This window comes from Nematostella vectensis, chromosome 4 (genome assembly GCF_932526225.1).
Source record: "Nematostella vectensis chromosome 4, jaNemVect1.1, whole genome shotgun sequence".
NCBI classification, from domain to species: Eukaryota; Metazoa; Cnidaria; class Anthozoa; order Actiniaria; family Edwardsiidae; genus Nematostella; species Nematostella vectensis.
In genome coordinates this window covers 5,570,720-5,598,341 of record NC_064037.1, presented here as the reverse complement: position 1 = coordinate 5,598,341, position 27,622 = coordinate 5,570,720, and the positions used below count along the sequence as shown (strand labels likewise).

The window sequence follows — 27,622 nt, the reverse complement described above, 5'->3', positions numbered from 1 at the left end:
GGGGGGGTCAAAATGGTTTTTGGGTTTCTCCTGGGGGGGGTCAACAAAGTTTTGATGTTTACAAAGGGAGGGTTCTACAGAAAACAGTGGAGTGGAGTGGCGCTGAATACAAATCAGAGTTGGCTGCCCCTTCCAAACCATCCCTCCCCTTATCTTAGCAATACAATGGTCCCACTATTACCAGTATACATAAGTGACAATGGCAGAATGCTCCTAAGTATAAGTATTTGCCTCTAGGTGTGTACTTTTGTAACTTGGGTACCAAAGAGCCTCCAGATTTCTCTTGTCCAGTGACTGCAACAAGAGAAGTCTGGAGGCTCTGATACAGAGGGTGGTACTTTTGAATAGCATAAAATTCCCACAAAAGCAAAAGATCAATATCAGGCATGTACACAGGGGGTCGCAATGTGTGCAAGCACCCCCCCCCCCTTGGCAGCCAAAACCTGGGTCATTTCTTATTAAGGAATCTTCAAATACAATTTTTTTCCATATTATACCGCTATGAATGCACCCCCCCCCACCTTATCAATGGTAAATACAGTACATCTCATGGCTAACACTGATCCAGGCAAAGGGACTGTTTCAGAAAATTGTTGTGTGGGTATTTTTGTTTATCTTAGTACCATAGCTTATTTTGTTTTAGCTTATTTTGTTGAACACATCTTTTAAAAATTATGCCAAAGGTTTCCACAAGGATTATAGATGCAAGAAAATCCAATGACCTTAGTCTGATGATTTTTTTATGGATATCTCCTTCAAGTATACAACAGCCTCTCCGCATTATTAGGGACTTTAAGATTAACAATGCCAGAGGGATGATAAAAGAAATAAACAGTGTGTTCTGCCGTTGTCTCTCCAGTTTCGTAAAACTTAACATCCTACTATATACCACAAAAAAACACAATTTTTATAATGATGTTTTACTAGATACACAGATAAGGACAGAGTTAGAATGGCATCCAATAAAATTCTGAATTAATTTACAATTCTGTGTCTTCTAAAACACTGTATATTAATAAAAGCATAGCTATAGCTTTACTAAAGCTTAAGGACACCAGAAGAGATTATAGAGTAATTATTGGTTTACAAAGTCTTCTCCTTTCTTGATGTTCTTCAATAACTCTGGAATGACCTACAAGAAAAGATAAAATTAGCCTTCAGAGGGCCAAAGCTATCATTATATAGTTTGCTGAACAGTTTCCAACATCATGCCATACTTCAACTGCATAATTCTGTGCAAAATATCTCAGATTATTTATAGTTTAGTTAACCAAGAGTGTGGAAAAAGAAGAATTTAATAACAAATAAAAAAAACATTTATTGTTCCAAACATATTATTGCCTCTAGCCCTAATTTTCTGATCACAAAAAAAAAATATATCTTGGTATATATCTTGGGATATATCTTGGTTTGTAAAAAAACATGCGATAATCTCCTGATGAGTAGGCAACCACGAAACAGGCTTGTAGAGATGAAACGGTAGTTCGCTTGTTTTTTTTCCTATAAACCAAGATATATATATATATATGGAAAAACCCCGCGAACTACCGCTAGTTTGCCACCCAGTGATCTTTCGCAAGTTCCCTATTGTTTTTGCGTTGCCTAAGCCGACACTCACACTAGTCGTGACACTAGTCGTGACGCTAGTCGTGACACTAGTCGTGACACTAGCCGTGACACTAGTCGTGACACTAGTCGTGACACTAGCCGTGACACTAGTCGTGACACTAGTCGTGACGCTAGTCGTGACGCTAGTCGTGACGCTAGTCGTGACGCTAGTCGTGACGCTAGTCGTGACACTAGCCGTGACACTAGTCGTGACACTAGCCGTGACACTAGCCGTGACACTAGTCGTGACACTAGTCGTGACACTAGCCGTGACACTAGTCGTGACACTAGCCGTGACACTAGCCGTGACACTAGTCGTGACACTAGCCGTGACACTAGTCGTGACACTAGCCGTGACACTAGTCGTGACACTAGCCGTGACACTAGTCGTGACACTAGTCGTGACACTAGTCGTGTATAGAAAGTAATTTATGTATTGATTACGCAGTAATTATCATGGCAACTGAACAAAAACTGAAAACTCTTTTTTATAAATACTGACTGAAATCCTGGAATGAAACAAATCAACATTGCTGCAATGCTACCTCTTCTTCAAGTCATTACTCATTTAGGTTACAAACAAATCACCAAAATGACGACTTACACATAGTAGGTTGTCAAATCTCTAACCTTTCACGATAATCTTAGTCCCAAAAGTGCCGCCTTAGGCAAAGTTTACTGTATATCCTATAACCATAGATAGAAAAAATATAAAAAAGGTAAAAAAAACACCAAACATTACCTCTCCCATCTTCTTTTGTTCATAATCTGAGAGCTTTCCCATTCCTAGATTCTTCTCAACACCATTTGTCTACAATAAAAACAATAAGGTACATTACAGGTTAAAAATCATATAGATGGAACATAAGTTACAAAACATAGAGAGAGAGTGGAGCCCCAAGTTTGAACTTGGATATCTCAAGCTCCCTCATAACTCTACTTATGTTCAGTTGATACCATTTATTAGTAATTTCTAATTGGGTAATTCTCATTTTTCCAAAGTGTTTTTTTATCTCCCTTGTGGCTTCAAGTGGATTCCACTGTATAGTAAAAAACAGGTACCGGTATTTTTCAATTATAATCTGTAAAGAGCTAATATAATATACTATTTCTGTACTCACTCCCAGTAGAACTGGAGTAGCAAAATAACCAGCCTCGGTCAGGTGAGACTTGATAAAAGCACACTGCACCACATCCTTCTTGCCATTTAAAGCCTCAATAACCTAAGGCAAAAGAAAGACTCTATATAGAACATTTTAAATTGAAATAATAAAATCCAATGAACCAAATAAGAAAGGAGGGATCACAAAATGGCCTTCAGACAGTTAGAGAACACAGTATAAATCAAACTGATATAATTTAATTGATCACTTACAGAATGTACAAACTCCTTTCCAGCATACGCCATAGACAAGGTTGCAGATCCCTGAGATAATAATAAAATATTTTATAGTACTTCAGCATTGCTTGCAATATAATCACTATTATAACAACAACGATGATGATGACAGACAATAATAATAATATGTTTAATCGTACCATTTGCAGGGGACCTGAAGAACAGGCACAGTCAGCATAAAGCAAAAACAAAAATTGTGGGAAACTATAATTCACTACAACTCCCAATATGCATGTTATGTGAAACAGTACCAACATCATCTTTGGGTCAGTGTTGCTTCCATTTTTGGCAAACAAAAAAAGGCACTCTTTACACCTTATTTTCTTTAGCAAAACAGTTATCAAAGTTTTGAAAACCAGTGACACAAAAAAATGCAAAATATGTAAGACCCTTGAAGATTATTCCAATTGTGTCTCATCAGGGACGTTTTGAGGAAAATCTAAATTTGACAAAAAGGCTTTTTAAGAACCTACAGGTTCTACATACATATAGAATATACAGAAAAGGCGAATACTATTTTGACCACCTCCAAGACACATAGATATTGGCAATCCTTGACCACCTAATACTCACAGCTCCAGCCTTTGCATTGACGACCTCAGTGCCAGCGTTTTGAATTCTATCTGTCAACTTCTCAAGGTCGTCCTGAGTAAAATTCACACATGGTGTGGTCTGAAAAGAAACATAACATCCAGATTATTTACTTTTTGTAAAAATAAGTTGTAAATTAAAGGATAAAAAGTATCAAATTAAATTGGTTTTATTTGACTGGCCAGTAATATGGGTAAGCTTAGTTAACAAAGCATTAGTTTACAAATAAACAAAGACTAATGTATTCCCATCAAAACAGGTCAATTGAGATGCAAAAATATTCAGGCTTAGGAGAAAAATATCAAAGACAATCCCCTGCTTTTTTTGCTAAAATCTACTGAGTTTTGGCAAGAAAAAGGGTGAATCCCACATAAAAAAGAGTAGGCAAGCTACTGTAGAATGATGTTTTAATTTTAAATGCATAAAGATTGTCCCTGATTGGCTAGAACATTGTGTACCTGAGAGAGAAGAGGCAGAATGGTGACTCCAGAGTGACCACCAATGACTGGGATCTTAACAATATTCACATCCAGGCCCTAAAAAAGAACAAAAAGTCAGTGACATGATGTACAGCATGGAGGGCTAGTTAAAAATAACAGATTATTCAACTCAAGATGTTTTATAAGGCAGTTATTTATGTGAGAAAAAGTTCCATAAAAAATGTGACAGTTTGTTTGTCAAGTTTGAATGTGTTGTGAGACAACACATTTGATGGACGAAAAAGTTTATGGAGTTTGAACCTTAAGATTTAATCTAAGCATCACTTGGTGATGTAAACAGTGGTTTCAATAAGAGAACTAACCTTAGCTTCAGCAACAAATGTATGAGCACGCACAATGTCAAGGGTTGTAACACCAAGAATTCTATCAAAAAAACTAAATGTTAGATATCACTTTTTTGCTATAAATGAGTATAATGCTTGTGTTATACAATGTGATTTCGCAAAGGGAAAATGAACATTGTGCTGACCTTCCTGGGTCATACACTCCCGCCTTTTTGTAGACTTCACTTGCAATAGGGACTGTTGAGTTGACCTACAACATTTACAAGTAAATCATGAATTAAAAAATAATACAACAGTACAACTTGTATGAATCAAAATAAATAATGTTGAACTTGCATGAATCAACAGAAACTTACAGGATTTGAGATGATGCAGATGATAGCCTTGGGGCAGTGCCTAATAAGTATAACATGAAAAATAATTGTAACAGCCAAACTCGGGGTATATCTCCACCACCAAAAGTCCCCTTTTACACAACTGACTTACTTTGCACAAGCCTCCGAAAGATTTTTGACTATGGAAGCATTGGTGTTGAAGAGATCATCACGAGTCATTCCTGAGATGATTAGAACGATTAAAAATAATAGGTTATTGTCACTTTATAAGATGTCAATGTTGTTAAAAGCTGTATTTCTAGCTAACTGATCATTGTCATGATTGCTAAATGAAGACTGAAAGATTTCAAGTCAAATCTGACTATTGCTGACACCCTCGGGACTGTCATTTAGTGTTCATAATAGCAAGATGACTTTGTATTTTAGTTTTACTAAATGTAACAGCAAGCTTACCAGGTTTTCTTGGCACACCAGCGGGAATTGCCACTACAGAGCATCCCTCAAGAGCAGCTTTCAAATCATCTGGCCCTTGGTGACTTGTAACCTGTTTAAAAATTTATGTCAGTATGAGCTTTTAATACTTATTGCAAATATTTCAGGGCAGACAGAATATGCCTGTTAAACAGCTATTCATCAAAATGAAAAAGAGTGGATTAACATGTGACTTTTCATCACTAACGATACTTACTAACCTTTGCACGGGTGGAAATGTGGCTCAAATCAGCAGCAACTCCTACAGAAAACAAAAACATTAATTACTATCACTTCATTGAGATGAGAGTTGTTATGCAAGAAAGGTCACACTTATATATAAATTTATACCATTGTTAATTATGCACTGATGTTTGTAATCATTCTGCATCTTAAAATGTCATTAATTCATGGGTTGACACAGGTAACCCAAGCACACGGTTTGTATTCTAGTATGCAAGAGAATTTGTATAGTGATGAAAAAATGGAAAATTAAAGAAAATAATCTTCATAGGGGACTCACTTTATTATTTTCTCTTTGGGATCTCTCCTGAATATTATGGGTCCATTTTTCTCACTCATTTCCCTTTCACCACTCTTACAAGATGAGGAGCCATGCACCCAACTGATATTTGGCTTGGTAATCGCTCCTCAAAGCTCTCCCCATTCTACCCCAGACCTATCAAGACCATTTGGTAAAATCTTACCCATCTGCGCCCCCATGGGAGCAGTCACATGTTTTTCCATTTCTTGTTTACCTGAGGTTGTTCTGTGATTGGCTGACTTAACAGCTCCCATGAAGGCGTGGGTACGTATGACTTTATCAAGTGGTTTTTATAGGTCTGGGGTAGGGTGGAGAGAAAAGTCAGTTGGGTGCACGGCTGGTCAATTCAAGCATTGTGACAGAGCGCGAAAGGTCAGCAAATTAAAAAAATAATGCCAAGGTTTCCTACACAAAACGGGATGGTGACTTTAGCTTCATTCGGCTGTTTGGCTTAACCTTTGAGCGTTCTGCTTACCAATTTTGAGGTGATTTAGATCATCAAAAAGTCCACTAGAAAGTCCATTTTATTTAATTTTCCATTTTTTTATCACTATACAAATTCTCTTGCGTACTAGAATACATAGAGTGCTTGGGTTTTCTGTGGGGTTGATTGCAGATTGCCAAGAGAGCTTGTTTGCTTGTTTGTTGGTTTTGTAAAGGAATTAGTGTGTTTTGTGTTGAGACTGGTATAAGCTGAAGTAAGTAAAGTACTTGGTACACTTGCCTGGGGTGTTGACGATGTCATACAAAGCGAGATGGCTGATCAACGGAGATTGTTTCAATAGCAAAGACATTGGCTGGCCTATTCCCCCAGCTGCACCAAGGATTGCAACCTTTGACTGCCGCTATGCACAAACATGACAACACAGACACGATTTCAACAAATTGTAACTTTGGATCGTGTGAAATTACAAATTTACATTTCACCGGTACTTTGCCTTCGCGGGAACCCAACACGAGATTTCCTACCTGTGAAGATGAAGAGAACTGTCTGACAGCTCTAGAAATAGTGTTGGCTCCATTTGCGCGAATAGCAGCTCTGGAAAGCATTTTTGTGTGATATTTTAGGGAAGGATTCCGCAACCTTTTTCTAACAGCGACGGTGACCGTTCAAGAGAGATCGTGATCGCGCATGCTCACAAGTTTACGTTCTAAGTAGTGCCAGTCTCCAAGAAAGTAACTTACCACAGCTATACCACGCTAGTAGCATCAGAACGAGGTCTATTCTTATAGCTTTTGGGTCGATCTAAGGAATAGCAAATTGCAAAAAATGGGGAGACGGGGAGAGTAATCCTTGGCGAGTTTTTTTTTTTTTTTTTTTTTTATACGATGAATTCCTATATTTGGGATTCCTGTGCTGCGCGTACCCAGAGAACACTCTAGCGTACCTTGACTCTGCTAAATTTTCGTCTATAATAAGACTTCTTCAAGGCTGACTTGAAGTCTCCCCTAAAGAAGTCTTATTATAGACGAAAATTTGGCAGAGTCGAATACCCGTTTTTGGTGTATTGTATCAATCTTCTGGTTCACGAACACGACTATTTGGGCTTTTTGTTTTTATTCTAGCGTACCTTGATTACACTTTGGCGCGACTGATAGAAATTCACGAAATTATGATGATACGAAAATGAAGTGTCGCTAAAAATGGGATGCGCGAATATTTATTGAGAAAACTTGAAAGATTTTGATGAAATCGTTAGCCCAACAGGAGAACGTTACTCCTCATTCTCAAACAAAATATACTTTTTAAAACTTTTATTTAAGAGTCTTTAATTGACATGAAAACTGGGGATCAAGAAAAAGAAAGTAAACTTCATAAATTGGAATTGGAAGAGCAAGACGAGGATAATCCCCCCTCTTTGGCCAAGTTAGAGTCTTTAAAAAAACTAAAGCAAAACGACTAGCGCATCAGCACTGATGACGTTAATTTACTTTTTGTTATTGGTCAGGAGAACGCGTGCGTTACTCCTAATGTACTCCTGGTTGAGTAAGATGCTTGTTAATGTACAAAGAAGAAAGGTTATCAACGACAAATCACGCCAAAGGACATAACGACCCAATATTATAACTGAATAATAGCGGAGCTAAGCGCGGCCGCAGGCCGCGCGCGTAGCTCCATAGGCATAGAAATATGGTATAGGTATGCGACTTGGTTTTTGTGGTCATCGCGCGGGTATCCTGTGGTGTCACTCGCCAGCCAGCCAGCCAGTCAGTCAGCCGCGCGACTCCCAGGCCCCACTCGGCCCCGAAATGGCGACTAAATACAAGCACGGAGCAAGGGAAAAAGTTCTTGTCGATTATGCGATGATTATTTATTTTGCCTCAAATTTTGTGACTTAAGGATAAAGTCTACTAGAGGAGATCTACTAACATTCATTCACGCCAAGATTTATCTGGTTTTAGCTAGTACATTTAAGCAAGTAGCAGTTAACATTAAAAAGCGAGCACAACCACAAGAAAGCGAAAAAAAAACAATGCAAGGTGAGTTTCGGACGACGATTTGTATTGTCTATTGAGGATATGATAGTTATTGGGCTTTTGTTGTCCTTTTTTTTGCTTTAAGAATGCGAGTACTTAATTTAGTAATCAAATTATTTGAGCATAACAGCTTTTGTTTTGACATTCTTCTTTTTATCTATATTCTTGGTTGTGTTGAATAAAATACAATACACGAAAAACTTGGATTCGACTCTGCCAAATTTTCGACTTTAATAAGACTTCTTCAGGGCAGATTGATTGTGTTGGGATATTTCATAAAGGCTAACCAATATCGTGTTGCATTTGTCAACTACTGCTAAAAAAGACCGTTCTTGTCTTTATATCCTGTGCTCTTAGTCCTAAGAAGATACATATTCTTAGAAAATACAGCAACTTTTTCAATTTACAAGAGAAATTTTCCTTACCGAGGATAAAAAAAATCAACCCCTATTGTCAATATGTATTGTTGTTATTGTCTGAATCTTGCATCTCATGTGTTTATTTTTTTCAAATAGTTGTGGAAAATTAGTTAGATTATAAATGGCTTGATGAAAAGATTGTTTTGAAAGATATAATAAATAATTGTTTTCACTCTTTCATGAACCAGGAACTACCTGAAGGGCCAAGATGAATGCTAAAGACTGGAAGACATGGGAATTAAAAACCATGTCTTGAAGAGAACAGTAGGGAGTTCTTATTCACTAGTCATTTGGTACACCCACTTCCATGGTCCCAGGAAAGGGTGGGGGATTAGACTTTTTAAAAGCATGTTTCCAAGTTAAGAGTAAAAAACAGTCAATACCACCACCTCTCTTGACATATTCTGGTTAAAAAGTGGTCTAAAACCCCACATTAACCCCTGGCTTCTGCGGGGCCATGAGGGAGGGGGCTCAAATGACTAGTTCATTACTATGTGATTCAGCAGTACACACTCAATATGTTTTTTTTAGAACAAGATACTTATACAATATAAAAACTAAAAACAAACTTTTGCTTTTTAAATAATAAATCTGTAAAGAAAACAGTTTTTTATCAACCTAAAGATAATGGAAATATTTTAGGAAAGTACTGAATATAATTATCATATAATTATTATTGTTATATTTTCTTTTCAAACATTTAAAGAAGAGTCATATTTCTTCCTTTTACTTCTCCTACTTCTCCTATTTTTATGCAATTGATGCTATTTGCTATTTCCCCTCTACACAAAAAATAAATTAATGAATAAATTTGATTTTTAAATTAGAAATTTTCATTTAGTACTTTCACTTATATCTTTTTTTAGGATTTCCTTTCCAAGTCAGTCTCTTTCCCATTACATTTATTTTAGAGGTTTAGTTTTATTTTACTGGAATGGTTGGATCCAGGGCTTCTAAAAACACCAAAATATAATGCTTTACTGGATGTATATTTGTAGATATTAATTCCCATGAGGATGGGAAATCACCACATGGAAACTTCAGTATTGCATCTCATCTAAAACTGTGTCTGACACTATATAATATCTTTGGAATCCTGTTTAATCCATTACTTGTTCTTTGTAAGGACAAAGCTTGTCAGAATGTAGCTTTACAAATGTACATTAATGGGACTTTTATGAGGGGAAGGGTTTTTTTAGGACAAGATACTTAAACTATATAACACTAAGCAACAACCATGTTCTTTTTCAATAATAGAATTTGAAGCTATGTTCACATAGCTTGGATAGCATAGGCTTGGCCTCTTTAGAGGCCTGTGGTGGTGGAAGGGTTAAGATAATGGGAAAGGGGAAATGTCAATAAATGCCCAATCAAATTATTTTCATTATTCATATTTTTTTCACCAAACCTTTCAAGTTGAGTCGATTTCCTTTATTTCTCCTCTCCCGTCGACTATTTTTTAATCAATTGATATTCTTTGCTGTTTCCTCTCTACCCCAAACATAGATCAATGAAAGGGTTTGGTTTGAAATTAGAAGTTAGCATTTTAGCACTGTCAGTGATGTCTTAGATGTATTTTTTTAGGGTTTGCTTCCAAAATCAATCTGTTTTTTCTCGATTGCATTCATTTTGGAGTAGGCCAACAACAACAAGGCCATTATATGGTAAATGGTGGGTGCACCAATATGTAATGCATTGAAGGAGATACATTTGTGGATTTTAATTTCCAGATTAATTTTTCTGAATATTCAGTCAAATAAAGGAGAGAATCACCACTAAATTGATACCTTCAAATTACAGTATGGCATTTAAACAGTCTAAATATATCTATATATATAGTCTATATATATACCATGCCACGGGGTAGCTCAGGCCCCGTCCCCACGTATCCGTTTTCGTTTCAAAACGCAACCTTTTTGTTCCGTTTTCAAAACAATCCGAGTCCACACGAAGCGTTCTCATTTTGATACGGCCCGTCCCAACGAAAACGCAGAAACGATACGATAACGATAACAAGTTCTACAGCGCCTGCGTACTCGCGCGCCAAGTGGACTGGACCTGAGTTATCACGCCATCGTTTTCGAAAGGTTCCGTTTTCGTCCGTCCCCACGGCACCAAAAGGGTATCGTTTTCAAACTGTTACACTCTGGAGGTCGTTACCCGTATCCATAACAAAAAGGTTGCCGGGACAGGGTCTCAGACTACGCAACGTCGCTTGACTGGCTTTTCGAGAAAAGAAGAAGAGCACGTCAAAAAAGGCACATTTCAGCTAATTTAAAGACACTCTTGTGGTTTTATTATTAAAAAAAAAAAAAACAGTGACTCCTTTCCTATGTCGCTATAAAAAAGCGACATGATCTGAAATACACAATCCTGCTCTCCTGCTTGTAGCTAAAAATAGTATTTTCATTTCCGTCCCGGGATAAAAGAATGATAATACATTTGAAATTGCAATCAGACAAGAGTTGCTGTCTTTTTTATATTATTAATTTGTGCGCTGGGCGGCATTTTGATTCGTCATATTAACTCGCCTGCCGACAGTTTGTTTGGAGAGTAAATTAGATCTGGAATAAAAAGGCAGTCCCGTTATTACTTTGCACTTGAGAAGTGCCAGAAGCAGCAAATTGTGCCAAAGAGCCACCGAGCCTAGACAAACAAGTGCAAAACACAACCGAAAATCTTACGGAACACGCTTCATAGAGGCACATTGTAACATTTGACAAGTCTGAATGAGCCCCCGAATATCTCCGGAATATCTCCAAATCCTTAATACCTGAAGAATTCTTTAGATTGGAGATGGGCTTGTTAAGAACATTAAGAAACTTGTTTTACGGGGTAGTTTTATGTACAACACTTTTTGTGGGAATTCCGGGTAATGTCCTCGTGATAGCTGCCGTTCGCAGAAAACGCCTTCTAAGAAGCACTACAAATTACCTTCTTGCAAACGTCGCCGCGGCAGACCTGGCCACCATCGTCTTCGCCATCATATGTGGAATACCTTACTTGTTCACACTTGACAACTTCCCAGACATTTTTTGCAAAATTTTCTACATTGGTAATTTACCCGTGACTACAACGAGTGCATCCACGCTGACTCTTGCCATCTTAGCTATCGAGCGCTACCAAGCAGTTATTCACCCGTTGCAAGACAGTTATAAACTACGAGAAGACACCGTCAAGTATGCGATTGTTGCGAGCTGGATTATTTCTTTGGGGGTGACGCTTCCTTTGTACGTCTTCAGTGTTTTCGAAAATGGTGAATGTAGTCACAAATATGTAAACTACAAAACCTATATCATCATAGCTTTTTCTCTTGTTATATTCATTCCTTGCTTAGTTATGCTATTTTGCTATGGTTGTATAGTAAAAGAGCTCTACTTTAAAAACTCTGTGGCCCCACAGAACATTTCGGCGGCAGAAGAAGCTGCGATGCGACAAAAACTCTTCAAAAGATCAGCATGCGTTACTGTCGTGTTTGTCTCGTGTTTTTTGCCAGTGGCAATCATACATACACTGCGACTATACATTGGCGTGAAAACAGATATTCGTAATATCGCATTTGCAATATATTTTCTGGATGCCGCAATTAACCCTCTTATTTATTCCTGTCAGAGCTCGAACTTTCGGCAAGCGTTTATAGAGATAATCAAAGACTATTGCAATAAGGCTAGAAAAAGAGTTATCAAGAAAAATAGAGATGTGACGCACGGAGACACTGAGAGTTGAGACCTCAATGTCATTCGAAATCAAATAATAAATTAAGTGAGCTATAAGAAGGTAGCTCATAGAAATTCCCGGAGACCGCACATTGTGAAAAGTGTATTCTGATCTGATCCAAGTGCTAATAATATGGCTAAGAACATTGTAATGTTAAAAAAAATGTAATGTTTGGCATTTGTATAGCACACTTTAACATACGAAATGATCAAATGCGCTTCACATGTGACTGACTTTACTCGTCAGTGGCATTTGTATAGCGCCCTTCAACATACGAAATGATCAAATGCGCTTCACATGTGAATGACTTTACCCATCAGTGGCATTTGTATAGCGCCCTTTAACATACGAAATGATCAAATGCGCTTCACATGTGACTGACTTTACTCGTCAGTGGCATTTGTATAGCGCCCTTTAACATACGAAATGATCGAATGCGCTTCACATGTGACTGACTTTACCCATCAGTGGCATTTGTATAGTGCACGTTAACATACGAAATGATCAAATGCGCTTCACATGTGACTGACTTATCTCGTCAGTGGCATTTGTATAGCGCACTTTGACATACGAAATGACTAAATGCGCTTCAATGTAACTCGTCAGTGTGTAGATACAGACTGCTCCACGCAGTTTACAATCATGAGTGAGTTAGTGTGTAAGCATTGTCACTGAAGATGGTGCCACGGGCCAGCGTCCCCAGCGGTTCTTTTACATCCCCCAATACAGGTTAATGATGTGCGGTGAGAGACGGGACCTCCGACTTAACGTCCTTATCTGTGAAGACGAGGGATTCACAATCACCAATGTAAATGTAGAGAGCCAGGTTTATTACACCTCTGAAACTTAAGAGGCATTCCCGATAACATTAACTCGGATAACTCGAATTACTGTTTTCGGAGTTTCGGGTCTCCTGTGGAATCCCGGAAGGAATCCACAGGAGTCCCGATACTCCGGAGAGCCGGCTAGCAGGTAGGCTCGGTCTCCAGCCGTGATGATTTCGGTGCGCCCGCGATCCTTTCCCATTCCACGGCTGGGCGCAGGGTATGAAGCTTTGTCTGGATTAGCCAATCAGAAACTTACCACTCGAAAGTCCGTCATTAGCATAATTATCACAACGAAAGCGATCAGACGGTGACGATGTGACGTCACGGTCATGGTGTCTCGACCGCGTGCCCAGCCGTCAGTGGAGGAGGAGAGCGCGACGTAACCACGGCTAGAAACCAAGCCTATTTAGGCAATACCTGAAAGCGAAGCACCAAACGACCAAATCTTTGCTTATTGTCGCTTAATAATTTAAGAAATCTTAAATATTATTATTATATTTCTTCTTTGACGACGTCAACGATTTCACAGATCACGCGACCAACTTGTTAAACCCCCTTCCCACCACCCTTGACATCTACATAGTTGTCTACGATGTTTCGGCGTCAGGGTAGTTTAACGTAGTGACGTCATCAATGAAGTCACGTGACCATCTCATTGCACCCCACTTGAAACATACATGACACCGAGTTTGGTGTTGCCATACGATGTTTCCTTCGTGAAATATAAATATTTCTTATTTTGATGACGTTAGCATATTTTCACAAATCACGTGACCACAGTTTTGCACCTCCCTTGATACATGACACCTGTCAAGTTTGGTTGTCATACTATGCTTTTTAGATCATGCTTTTTATATCAGATGCAGATAAAGCTGAGGCTCTTAACCATCATTTCCAGAGCGTTTTCACTAGTGATAATGGTCAACTTCCAGATCTGTCGACTTCTAGTTACCCTACAATTAAAGATATTATCTTTACCGAGCCTGGCATTCGTAAGCAGCTTGAAAGTCTCAATCCATCTAAGTCTGTTGGACCGGATGGTCTTTCTCCAAGAATCCTCCGTGATCTATCATCTGAGATCTCAAATGTGCTCACGTTTATCTTCCAGCAAAGTTTTGACTCAGGTATTTTGCCTGAAGACTGGTTAAAAGCTTTGGTAGTCCCTGTCTTCAAAAAATCCAGCAAGGACAACCCTGAGAACTACCGTCCCATATCCCTGACTTGTATATGCTGTAAAGTTATGGAACATATAGTGCTAAGCCATCTGAACAGTCACACTGCTATGAACAACATCTTATCTGATTTGCAACACGGTTTTCGTTCTGGTTTTTCTTGTGAGACGCAGCTTGTTCTTACTACTTATGACTGGGCTACTTCTCTTAATAATCAAGGCCAGGTTGATGCTCTATTACTCGACTTCAGTAAAGCCTTTGATAAAGTCTCGCATTCCAAACTTTTGTATAAGCTCCGTAGTTATGGTATCTGCGGTAAGACTTGCCAATGGATCACTAGTTTCTTATCTGTTAGAACACAATTTGTCTCTGTGAATGGTACCCACTCCAGCTGTACTCCAGTGACCTCAGGCGTTCCTCAAGGCTCTGTGTTGGGTCCGGCGCTCTTCCTCTTGTTCATCAACGACATTACTCTCTGCACCAGGTCTCACCTACGTTTATTTGCTGATGATACTGTAGTCTATCGCAATATCAGGTCTGCAGATGATCATCAAGTGCTCCAGCAAGACCTGGATAACTTAACTAAATGGTCAAATGATTGGCAAATGGAATTCAACGTGTCTAAGTGTCATCTGCTTTCTATCACAAACAAGCGCAAACCATCCTTGCATACTTACTCCATCAACAATAAGTCTCTATCCAAAGTTGCAGAGCAAGATTACCTTGGAGTACGCTGTTCCTCCAATCTTCGCTGGGGCCCCCACGCATCTAAAATCTCGGAAAAGGCAAACAAAGTTCTTGGTCTTCTTCGCAGGACTTTGAAACCATGCAGTCAGCTAGTTAAAGAGAGAGCATACTTCACCTTAGTAAGACCTATTCTTGAGTACGCAGCTCCAGCTTGGAACCCTTATACTGATACCGATGTCAATCGCCTGGAACAAGTGCAAAAGAACGCTGCACGGTTCGTCACCAACACATATGACCCGTATGCAAGTACCACAAAACTTGTTAAAGACCTATCTTGGGACACTCTTGAACAAAGACGTTTAACTAGTCAGGCTATCTTATTTTATAAATTTCATAATAGTCTTATATATGCTAAATTACCTGATCTTGTCACGCGATCAACCAGATCAACCAGGCGCAAAGAGCTGTATTATAACCAATTGCAAGCAAATACCCTAGCTTTCAACTATTCTTTTTTCGCTAGAGCCATAAGAATCTGGAATTTGCTCCCCAACGACGTCAAATCAATTAATACCCTTGCCAAGTATAAGGCTGCTGTTCAGCCTGCAGTTAGATCTTTACAAGTACCTTGCTACTTGCGCAGGCTTTAGATCCCCAACCCATTAGCTGCTTAGTTTGTTTGTTTATTTATTATTCATTCATTTATTTATTTATTTAGCTATTTATCTATTTATTATTTATGTATTTAGCTATTTATTTATATCATTTATCTGCAATTAGATTTAAAGTGCATGTTACTTGTGTTAGCATTTAGATCCTCAATGGTCCTTTCCCCTTGTGGCGTTCTGTGCTTCTGTCTACGCCGGAGTCCTCTGCAATGCTTTGTTGTAGCGGTTGCGAGTGATTCTGGTGTGGATGGGGGTGTGGAGCGCCGTAGGGGGAATGGTCCATTAAATATTTTGTTCGTCTGCTTGTTATTCACTACTAATTTATTTATTTGTTTATTACCTATTTGTCTCAAGTATCTATCCTGTTTTTCTTATTTTATCTATTTACTTATTTATTTATTTATTTATTTACTTATTTATTCATTGATGTTTGTTTTTGCTACAGTTACTCTTTAATACTCTTTGTATCATAATTATTTGTTATTATTTGAGCAATACTTATTGTAATTATTTTAGCTCTATATGCCTCCTAGTATTAGCGAAAGCTACTTATAGGAGTAATAAATCGAAGTATCGAAGAGACGGATGGACATCGCGTCACGAAAACTCGAGTCGATGGGTTACCAATATATTGTTTCCATATTTTTCTTCCGCTATGACATCATCGATAGGAGCGTACAACTGTGATTGGGTACTATCAAGAGAGGTCTCTTGGTACTATAAAATCATCATCACCAGGGGCATATGGCGCCATTGATTCGCAGTCATCCTCTGTGTACAGGTATAGCGTAATCGTGCGTATCAATGGTTGTTTTTAATCAAAATATCGGAAATAATATATCTCCTTTTAATCAGGAATTCAAGACGACCACAAATATTCAGACTTTTTGAAATGTAAATCTGGATTTATAATAAAAAGATTGACTAACATGCGTATGATTTGTGCTTCGAACTTCAAACAGTCCTCTGAAGTGGGAAAATATTTCGCCGTTTTAATGCAAGTGCTGTTGGATCGAACAAAACCCCATGGTATTATCAATATATTGACTTATATCCCAGTGATGAATTTTCACGCGCGCTCATTGGTCAATACGGGTCACGTGCATATTTTCACAGGACAAATATCAGTCGATAACGTCCAGCCAAAGTGATATCTGTCCTGTGAAGATGTCTGCCCAATAACTCCTCGAACAAGGATTTCAAAACGCTATGAAGGCACAGAAATAATTTTTTTCTTGTTTTTGTTCTAATAAAAAAATTGTTGCATGGATTTTTATCTTTCGCGAATGGCAAACATAACAGCGCGCGCTCGTGGCGTCATTCCAGTGCACGTCAGCGCGCGCAGAAGACAATTCGCACTTTCAGTGTATTCACTGGGATATAAAATAAATAAACCCCTTCTTTGGCTCACTGTTAATGATAATGTCCGCGGATGAGAAATGGTACGAAAAATAAACAGTTGGCCGAGAGACGAAGATACCCCAGCCGCCATTTTTATTTACTAAATAGCAAGTAGACAAGGCGTGATACCAGCTTACAAGATTCCGAGTTTTGTTGTTGGAGTTTGTGTGGAATTTGAAGCGCTTAATCAGACGCATCGAGCCAAAAAACCCCATGATGCTACTATTACTTTGTTGACATAGCAACTAGACAAGGCAAAAAAGCAGCCCACAGTAGTGGTTTGAGTTACGCAACACATACAGAACGATCAGGTTTGGTAACTAACGGAACACCATAAAATGCCATTGCTAGCAAGAGAAAAACAGCAAAAGGATTACAAAAAGAAAATTCAAGGAAAAGGTTGGTTTATTTTCTACAAATCTTGTTCATTTCAAACCATTCCAAGCCAGTAGTGACCAGGGTGTGTGTGTGATGAGGAATACTGCGGGCTAAGAACGAGTTATCTACTAAGAGAAAGAGGTGCGCTAAATGAGTAAAGTAACCTCTCTCAAAATCCTGGCCACGGGCATAACATTTTATGTCAGAATACAAAGTATTATAAGATAGAGTAGTTCTCGTGTGCACTGAAAGAAAATGTTCTGAGAGCGCACAATGTCATATTACGACGCTGTTCTTTTTTCAAAAAAACATGTTTGGCCACCATGAGCTCATTTAATTTCTAACTCCACATCTACGCAGAACTACGCAGTACCTACACTAGTATGGATTCATAGTGCGCGTCACCCTATGGTCACAAAGACAAATTTTAGGGAAAGTTTGCCAGTTTGAATGCGAGAATATAGAATGACAAAAGCGACACAATACAAAGAATTAAGTTTGCATTTTGTTTTCTTTCGTCTGCATTAGTAGTAAGTTAATACCAAAAGAGCGATGAAGGTGATATATTATTACGATTGTTGAAAACAAGGATAAAATTATAAAATATTATAATCCCTCCACCTCGATTCCTCCTGCTGTGTTAAGTCTATGGTGTTTTATTTACCGTGATCTGTTCCCACGCGTCGTTGCGCATATGCCTCGCAGGTAGCTCTCCCTATTGTGTTGTTATCAAGTTTGCTTGGATATAACAGACAACACATTTCAAAACCGTATATTTATCAGCAGTAAGGCATGATTAACCATCTATACGCGCGCAAGTGCAAAACAAAATTGAGAAAACCAACGCAGTCGTGATAAGATTTTGAATGATTTGGAAGTATAATATTAGGAGCTTGAATCAGACACGCCTTTGTTAAATTGCTCTTATTAAATATTAAAAGACAAAATATGCCATCTAAAATAGCCATCTAAAATAAACAAAGTTTCACACTTCATTCAAAAGTTCAATCGAAAATACCGCAATGATCTTTTAAAATCAGCCGATGGAAATGGATGCTTTCTCACACTTGCGATAGCTTGTAGTCTGCGTAGCAAGCATTTCTGTGGGGTTTCAATGAAATAAGCAGTGAATGAAGAGGAGAGGCTCTCTCCCCATCCTTCTTCCACATTCTTCGCGGGGTTACGCAGGCTAGATAGGTTGCAGATTTAGGCGGAGTTTATCTATTCCACACATCTCCAACTCAACCTCAAGCCAAAAGGAGCCCTGGACACCCCAAATGGTGATAATTTTGAAAGGCTTGGATTTGATGTGTTGTTGTGATCTATAGTCAGACGTGTAACTAGGGACCTATTTGGCATAGGATGCACTTCGTCTCCTCCCCTTCCCCCCCCCCCTCCTACCTTCATCCCCCAACCCTACCACCCCACCTCACTCGCCGGTTTACCTTCACGAATTCTAAAGTTGTTTTTTACTAGGACGTGAGCGGGATTGCCGTCGCAACACAACCGAGAGTTTGTCAAACACAAGCATAGATGGGTTTTATATCAAGATTGTTTGTTTTAAAGGGACGTATAAAAGGGTGTCAACTGTTAAAATTTCCTTTATCATGCTAACCTTAATATTTGGAACTCTATTAATCATGCTAGCCTTATATGGAAATCTATTAATCATGCTAACCTTATTTGAAAATCTATTAATCATATGCTTACCTTATTTGGAAATCTATTTAACTTAGAAATCATCTATGCCCATATTTGTCTACCATATTTGTCATTCATGTAGCTTGGAAACTTTTACAGATTTTAACACAGGAAGCCTGGTCCTATAAACAAAATTAGCAGCAATATCTTGATATGTCTTGCGTTCTTAGTTTTTCCTGCTCTTTCGTTCCTGTGAGAATCGGAAAATTGCGAAGAAAACGTCCGCTTACGCAATCAAAACTAATTTTTTTGTATATGATTTTTATATGCCTACTCATCTCCCCGTCCCCCCTCATCAGATGGAATCACCTGATAAAAAGGCATATACTTCAAACAGGTTTCCCAAAAGGCTATCAAGAGTCTATTGAGAAGGCTATTAGAGCAGGAACCTCTCTCGACAACAAATCCATCGTTGATTCAATGCCATACAATAGTGATCACAAATTTGCATTGCAATCCTTAGAGGTGATAAAGTCCCGATTACTAGTAAATTTATCTTTCCACTTTAGCAACTAAACAGGTTTTATCATAATGGACGACTCTAAGCTAAAAGTATAAGTGTGTGGACCTCCAGGGCGGTTTCTTTACACAATAATTCATTATCTTATGTTTCACGCAAGATTTCATGTCATTTGGATTAGGAATGATGGGTCCTAAGGGTTCTAAAGATGTTATGAGCCTTTTATCAACAAATAGGAATCCCTTCCGAATTACATTCAGTAAGCCCTCGGGCTGAGAGAGCATCATATTTCAGAAATTGACTTGCAAGCGAAAGCATGGAAATGCGATGGGCTCATCAAATTTTGAGATGGAAAGGTATAGTGATGTTATATCATATCCTCGTAAACGTTTTCGCATGTTGATGATTATATAGTTATCGGCGTTTTAGGTCTATAATTTCGAAAACGCTTCAAAATCAGGATTATTTCTGTTTTTGTAGTATGATAACAAAGTTTATTTCTTTGTGATTTGCTTCACAAATATAACAAAAAGGGGAAAAACGGAGTGCATGTTTGCGAATGCATTATTCAATTTAATTTTCTTTTGTGAGTAAGAGTATTTCGAAAAGAATCAATGCGCAAAAGAAGAATTTAAAGAAACTACTACCGTTTTAATGAAATTTGCCTTTTATTTGATTTTTTTATAACTCTTTGAACTGTGATTCTATAAACCACCTTTTAAGATTCTCGAAACAGCAATGCCTCTTTTGGTACATTATTTTAAGAAAGCGACACGAAAGTATTGCAAAGGAAATATATAAAAAGAAAACGATACCTGATTTCTATAAAATAGTTCCCCAAATCTCCTTCCTCTTTATCGATGAATAGAGATATGATGACGAATAGACATGGCACGGCACTTGTTTGATTAGACGTAATGTTGAAGCCCTATTCTATCGTTCAAAGTGGGGCTGGGGGGTAGGGAATGGAGAGATGGGCAAGTAGGGGTGGGGCATGGAAAGATAGGCAAGTAGGTATAATGAGGCGTGGTTGGGAGGGACTAGGTGCTCGTTAGGGCGGAGCAAACAAATGGAAACAAAATTCAAACTCTTGATAAAAATATTCTTAAGCAAATTTTATCTGCGAAAATTTTGCAGGGTCGACTAACCAGTATTTTGTGTAACAAAATGAATTTAGAATATGCAAGCCTTTTATCAAGTGTCTTTCTTTAATGCTGGATGTTCCAAAACCATCCGTTTTTATAACACGATATTATTATGAGATAGACAGACATTTTCTAAGAACTTTAGTATTAGTATTACGTGACTTATCTTAGTCTTAATCAAAATCCTCTTAATGCTGTACCTGATCTATCAAAACATTTACCAAAGCTACCGGGCTATCTTATTTACAATATATTACTCCTCTGTTTTTTTAATTGTGATACAATATCTAGAAATTGGTGTTGATGCCTACGGCCTACTTAAACTTCGACTGACATGGATATGTTCTATTTGAGGAAGATCTCAGACACTCAAATAATCTTTGAGATTTTAATACTAATGAAATGCACCCCAATGATAAAGTTTTTTGTTCCGCCTTAACGTAGAAACATCTGGTTTCATCTGTTGGTTTATCTGGAACATTGTGCCCTTTTTAAACGCCGAAATGCATTTTTCATCTGAATTTTAACAAACATTGTTTTACTATTATAAGGACTCGTTTGCTTTCCTAGGAAAACCGCATTATCCATCAAGAAGCGCTTTTCTAGGAAAAACGCATTATGTTAATAATTCTTGATTGTAAAGTTTATTTTCTTAGATGCACTTTTTATAATAATATATAGCCCGAACAGCGGTCATTAATAATTTAAATCTATAAAAAATCGTAGGAAAAAAATGATATGGTGCCAATTAAATTATACATGTTGAAACGGAGGAAAGTATAAATCACCTGTCCAAGCGAACAGTGCAAACCACCATTAAAATGATATTTTCTTGCATTATTTAATCGCGCTATGTCCTTTGGATAGGAGATACAAGTTCAGAGCCGTAGTAGGCCCCGTAAGATTGTGAAGGGGGGGCACAATGCAGAAACGTTAAGAAAATATTGGAGGGGAGGGGGGACAGCCACGCCCCTACAGATCATTTCCTTCTAATCTTTGAAAATACTGGGGGGGAGCTAACGCCCCCAGTGCCCCCCCCCCTACTACGGCTTTGAAGTTTATATAAGTTTTTATTTCTATCCATTTGAAAAAATGCTGCTAGGAGAGAACAGGAGTGGTTGTTACTTACGGAGGACTGAAATTCTACGTGTTTGCATAGTCCTAGGTACACTTTTTACCGATTTGCAATGCCAAGAAGGAGGCTTGGTTATTGGGTAGGATTGGATTGATGGGCTAATAGGAGTGGTAAGGTATCCGTATCCCCCACCCCCCCCCTTCTTATATAACGGTGGTAAGGTAAGTTAAGGTAACTATGGGGGTGGAGTTGTACCAACAAAGTAGAAAGAGGAATAGAATATATATATATATATATATATATATATATATATATATATATATATATATATATATATATATATATATATATATATATATAAAAGCTCGCAGCTTCATTGCATCTTATTTAATTGCCGGTCGGATCGGCGAAAAGAATAGATGGGAATATTTAGTAAAATTAGGGTAAGGCGTGGTTGGGAGGGACTAGGTGTCCGTTAGGGCGGAGCAAACAAATGGAAACAAAATCAAACTCTTGATAAAAATATTATTAGGCAAATTTTATCTGCGAAAGTCTTGCAGGTTGACTACCCAGTATTTTGTGTAACAAAATGAATTTAGAATATGCAAGCTTTATTATTAAGTGTTTTTCTTTAATGCTGGCTGTTTCAAAATCATCCGTTTTTTATAACACCATATTATTGTGAGATAGACAGACATTTTCTAAGAACTTTAGTATTAGTATTACGTGACTTATCTCAGACTTAATCAGAATCCTCTAAATGCTGTACCTGACCATCAAAACATTTACTACCGGCCTATCTTATTTCCAACATATTACTCCTCTGTTTTTTGAATTGCGGTGTAATATCTAGAAATTAGTGTTGATTCCTACGGCCTACTTAAACTTCTGCTGACATAAATGAGTTCTATTTGAGGAAGATCTCAGACACTCAAATAATCTTTGCGATTTTAATACTACCACTAATGAATGCACCCCAATGATAAAGTTTTTTGTTCCGAACATCTGGTTTCATCTGTTGGTTTATCTGGAACATTTTGTCCTTTTTAAACGTCGAAATGCATTTTTCATCTGAATTTTAACAAACATTTTTTACTATTATAAGGACTCGTTTGCTCTTCTAGGAAAAACGCATTATCGGTCAAGAAGCGCTTTTCTTGGAAAAACGCATTATGCTAAGGGAACTTCTCGATTGTAAAGTTTATTTTCTTAGACGCACTATTTATAATAATATATAGCCCGAACAGTGGTCACTAATAATTTAAATCTATAAAAAATCGTAGGAAAAAAATGATATGGCGGCAATTAAATTATACATGTCGAAACGAAGGAAAGTATAAATCACCTGCCAAGCGAACAGTGCAAACCACCATTAAAATGATATTTTCTTGCATTATTTGATCGCGCTATCTTCTTTTGATAGGTGAGACCATAAGTTTTTATTTTAATCCCTTTGAAAAAAATGCTGCTAGGTAGCAACAAAGAGTGGTTGTTGTTACTAACGGAGGACTAAAGTTCTATTTTAATATGTCTATTTGTTTGTTAAGTCGTCGCTACCCTTTTTACCGATTTGCAATGCCAAGAAAGACGAAAATTCAGTTACGATTTCGTTGTAAAAAAAATTTTTCGGGGTGTTGCAGGCGATCATATGAAACTGTGAAATCTCCGTGGGTGAATCACAAGATTGGAATGTGACTCATAATAGAATAAAAATTATAGGCCTCTATAAAGTCTATATCCTCGACTTCATGCCATTTTATAGAGTTCTTTTGTACTTCGATTACAAGAAAATAAGCAATATTAGATTTCAGTTTGGCGTTTAGGTTTTTAACATTACATAGGACAACGGCATTTTCATCAAGTTAGTCTCCTACATCCGGGCGATCATATTGAATCATCCAATCGCGTGTTAACTGGAGATCCCCCAATCCGTATGTACATTGTTCCCCATTGGAGCGATTAGGGCGATTGGTAAGAATAAATAGAAACCAGGCTATAAATCATTGTAGAAAGGCAATGCCGACACCTTTTAAATTTCTCATTTATAACATTAAATCTAGTCGCTTTTCTCGGCGATAATGGTCGAGAGCTAGTCTCAGGTGAGTGCACCAAAAGCCTGCACTTCAGCCCACGTTTTATTTTAGTAGCTCCAAAAAAGCCTTCGTGTTAAAAAAAAAAAACTCATAACGAGTCTCAAGGGCCTAAGCAAAAAAAAACTGCTTTGCACTTAAAATAACATGTTTTTCGTTTACTGTAATGTGTGAGACAACAAATAGTCAGGCGTGCACCTGCACCACGACCAATGCAAGTTTGATAACGACGACTCAGAGTCGGAAACCCGAGGCAGTTTCTGCTTCGAGTATGTGCGTAAAAAATTTAACATCAAGCGGATAGTTTCAGGAGACATTGGCGCCAATTAGACCTCGTTGTCTACGCCTTAACGATAGCGATGTATATGTATGACTCCCGCCAAAAAAATAAGTAAAAATATGATGTCTACAGTACAAACATAGTCTTTTTTGCCGGTTTGTTGTTTTTGGCTTATGATTTGCGCGATCCACTATCAGAGTTATCAATAGGATCGAGTCAAAGATAAAAAAAATCTGTTGACTGTTGATATGATATAATGAATTCTCCAAACTTTGATTTGTAGTTAAGTTAATGATATCAGGCGATATGATTTGAAGGTACTGAAAGCTCGTTATAATTGGCGAAGAGGAAAGAGGATTTCAAAATAAAAAAAAAAAACACGAAAATTACGTATATTTCTAATATATATGTATACAAATGAAAAATTTATATTATTTCTTTGGAGAATTGAAACCAAAATCTGCGAGTTACTTTAAAGAAGTAGATTAATATTAAACGACAGTATTTTTACTTAAAGGAAATGCGCCTGCTGTATGATGAATTATTGTTATTAATCACATTAAAGGACACGCCATGTTTTGTGCCAAGATAGTTGATAAATATTGTAAGCTATCGTTAACAGATGGATTTATGCTTTGTTCTATAGCTCAGTCAATGCAAGCAAGAATGGAGACTCAAAGAAGAGAAAATCATGAAGGGGTTGCTGGAAATAAGAAAGCTAACGAGTCTTCCTTTTATCCTCTGGGAAGTAACGCCGACGAAAATGATATCTGTGAACCAGAAAGGAGAGAAAAGAGCGAAGAAACACGAAGAAAACGGATTCCGATGCGAGCATTAGTAAAGATGAAACTTCTTGGAAGAAAAACGCGGACGAAATACCATAGCAAGGAAAACAAAAACCAGGACGAAGAAAATAAGTCTGAGAAATTGGAACATGGAAAATCAGATAGAAAGATGGAAGCAATGAAACAATATGTCCCTCTTTCCAATATGGGATTCATAACTGGAACAGACGAGGATGAAAACATGCCAGACAATGTCGATTACAAAGGGGAAAGACGCCGAATGGCTATTTGCGAAGAATTGGAAAGGGAAATATTCTTTTGGGGGCAAGACTTGTACACACTTCGTAGCCTTCTTGTTGTACAGTACAAGCTTAATGGGTTTGGGTTGTTATGAATTATTAAGTTGGTGTGAAGTTTGTGACAGGAGTCACAAATAATCCGAGAGATGAGACGCCTTTTTATCATGGCTCTCGATGAGTGGGAAGTTCGACTTGGAAGCTAAATCTGTGGCTTTCATTAACAAACCGAAGGGAAGGAACAAAACCACTGGAAATAACAAATCGCAATTGGTCGCACAAATAACATAAAGTAACTAACACCTCTTTCAAAGGTCTATGCGATTGCAGTAAAACTGACGCTATCAAAACGCAACACTAACTGATAGAAAAACTTAACGGCGAATTTCGCCCAAGGCATTGCTTTGTAAGTTTCAAAAAAAGCAAAACAAGAAGTTGACAGGATTTTCATGAACCTCTATAATATCAAATTATTGCATTTGCATATCTTTCATCTTGCTCTTTCTCCGTTCGTGACGGAAAAATGTCTAATTTGTTGAATTGTGTTTCACCCTGTTTGTTTTACGCAGCGTGAAATAGCCATTTAAGACCTAATTAATTTCTGCCAAACAAATTATTTCTTTTACCAATTGATATGAATGAAATTTGCGGGTGAACTTCTAAGATTTGGAAATTGTGATTAATCAAATTTGTACAAAAAACCGTCCAACATTTTCTTTTAAATAAAGGTTTTGATGGATTGTGACATTAGCTTCTGTTACGTTATTTCTTATATACCTTTGTTATAGTAAGAGATATTGCCTTGCTAAAAATTCGAGATATCCGACTCTGTTCTATTTAAAAAAGATAACTATGAGATGGATTTGAAGTTGAACTTGACGGACATGGTTTGCGCGTCAAAATATAAACCATCAAAATATACAAACATTTTGCTGACTCATACTTATTGAACTAAAGTTGACGCAAGATTTGTAGAATTTTGAAAGCAGATGTTTCTTGCTGGTTAAGTAAATGTAAAATCTATAAGTTACTTTTTACATTTTCAGGTAACGTCGAAAAGAAATACTTTCAAAACATTTTCAGAACTTGTCACAACAGGAATTTGTTTTTACAAAATATCCCGTATGATTGTCATTGATGTTTTGGCTTATTTTAAAGAATGTAACTTTTAATAATATTCTGGAAAATAATGTTAGTCGCGCATTAATCTATACTTTTAGCCATGAATATGGGAATAAAACATCCGTCGGAGACGTGTCTCAAGGATATTACAATTAAGTGCTTTTAAAGTGTTTCAAGTTTGTCTGAAAGTAGATAAAGTTTATTTCAGCGCGAACAAAGTTTATTACAAAGTGCATCAAGTTTAACTTAAAGTGCGTCACGTGTAAATTAAGCTGCGTCACGTTTATCACAAAGTGCGTCAGTTTTAACTCAAAGTGCGTCAAGTTTATCTAAAAGAGTGCGTCCAGTTTAATTCAAAGTGCGTCAAGTTTAACCTTTATCTAACTATAAGTTCTCGTGGAGAAGTGAAGTGCTCGAGCTCATAGATTGATTGGTCATTCAATTGCAAGGGTAAAATCAATATTCTTTTAGATTTGTGTGGAGCAGTTCGCACATTTTCCATAAGCCAGGTTTATGCAAGACCCCCTTTTCTTTGCAGCCACTGTCTTGGCTGATCACTAACCCTTTTATGGTTTCTCTGTTTGTTTTATAAGAGAAGTAGAACAAAAACAAATTGCTTGTAGTCTTATTTTATTAAACAAAAGAAATTATTTAATTGAAGGCATTGTATGTCTAGAAAAGGAAAGGTGAAGTCTGATAACCATAATAAACAATCTGATTAGCTGTGGAGGGGATGTGCAGTCATAGATATTATGGAAAGTAAGTATATTTTTAAAAAAGGTGGTTGAGGTGGTTGAGTGGGAGGGGCACAACCCGTGTGCCCACCCCGAGCTGCATGCCTGTACATACCCAGTAAGCTATTTGGGTCTAAGTGGTGGCCATGATAATAGCTACTGAAAAGATTACTGCCCATGCATTAACATTTAGTGAACTATACAGAATTTTTGATCTCCTGCTTCTCAATAACAATAGCTTCTGCATGTAAGTACACTGCAGTATTCACTGAAGCCCACTGATTTCTAAAGAATCTATGTGTCTCCTCCGTGGCTGTGTTTGCCTTGGTTTAAAATAATGTAGCAATCCATTTTGTTTTATTTCTTGGGCAATGATTTGCAATCATAGTAGTTCTGGACTGGACATTGTTGTGGAAAAATAGACTCAAAATATAAAATACTGCAAACCCAGTATC

General features: G+C 37.6%; 3 protein-coding genes across 3 annotated transcripts; 2 read left to right on the top strand and 1 right to left on the bottom strand.

The window, feature by feature from the left end:
• Positions 1 to 904: 904 nt before the first annotated feature.
• LOC5500904 (malate dehydrogenase, mitochondrial) lies at positions 905 to 6,887 on the bottom strand. Its single transcript, XM_001622226.3, has 14 exons — positions 6,702 to 6,887; positions 6,457 to 6,577; positions 5,410 to 5,450; positions 5,171 to 5,261; positions 4,869 to 4,938; positions 4,739 to 4,778; positions 4,568 to 4,632; positions 4,401 to 4,461; positions 4,057 to 4,134; positions 3,581 to 3,679; positions 2,984 to 3,034; positions 2,730 to 2,831; positions 2,351 to 2,419; positions 905 to 1,132 (listed from the first exon to the last, which is right to left on the bottom strand). The coding sequence occupies exons 1-14, from the start codon at positions 6,780 to 6,782 to the stop codon at positions 1,076 to 1,078; spliced, it is 1,026 nt and encodes a 341-aa protein (XP_001622276.2). The 5' UTR covers positions 6,783 to 6,887; the 3' UTR covers positions 905 to 1,075.
• Positions 6,888 to 10,299: 3,412 nt separating this feature from the next.
• LOC5500902 (alpha-1D adrenergic receptor) lies at positions 10,300 to 12,428 on the top strand. The gene has a single exon (XM_001622230.3). It carries the CDS (start codon positions 11,426 to 11,428, stop codon positions 12,353 to 12,355), a length of 930 nt encoding a protein of 309 aa, XP_001622280.1. The 5' UTR covers positions 10,300 to 11,425; the 3' UTR covers positions 12,356 to 12,428.
• A 7,153-nt stretch (positions 12,429 to 19,581) lies between these two features.
• Positions 19,582 to 27,622, top strand: LOC5500903. The gene is made up of 2 exons (XM_032369283.2): positions 19,582 to 19,996; positions 24,877 to 27,622. The coding sequence occupies exons 1-2, from the start codon at positions 19,957 to 19,959 to the stop codon at positions 25,407 to 25,409; spliced, it is 573 nt and encodes a 190-aa protein (XP_032225174.1). The 5' UTR covers positions 19,582 to 19,956; the 3' UTR covers positions 25,410 to 27,622.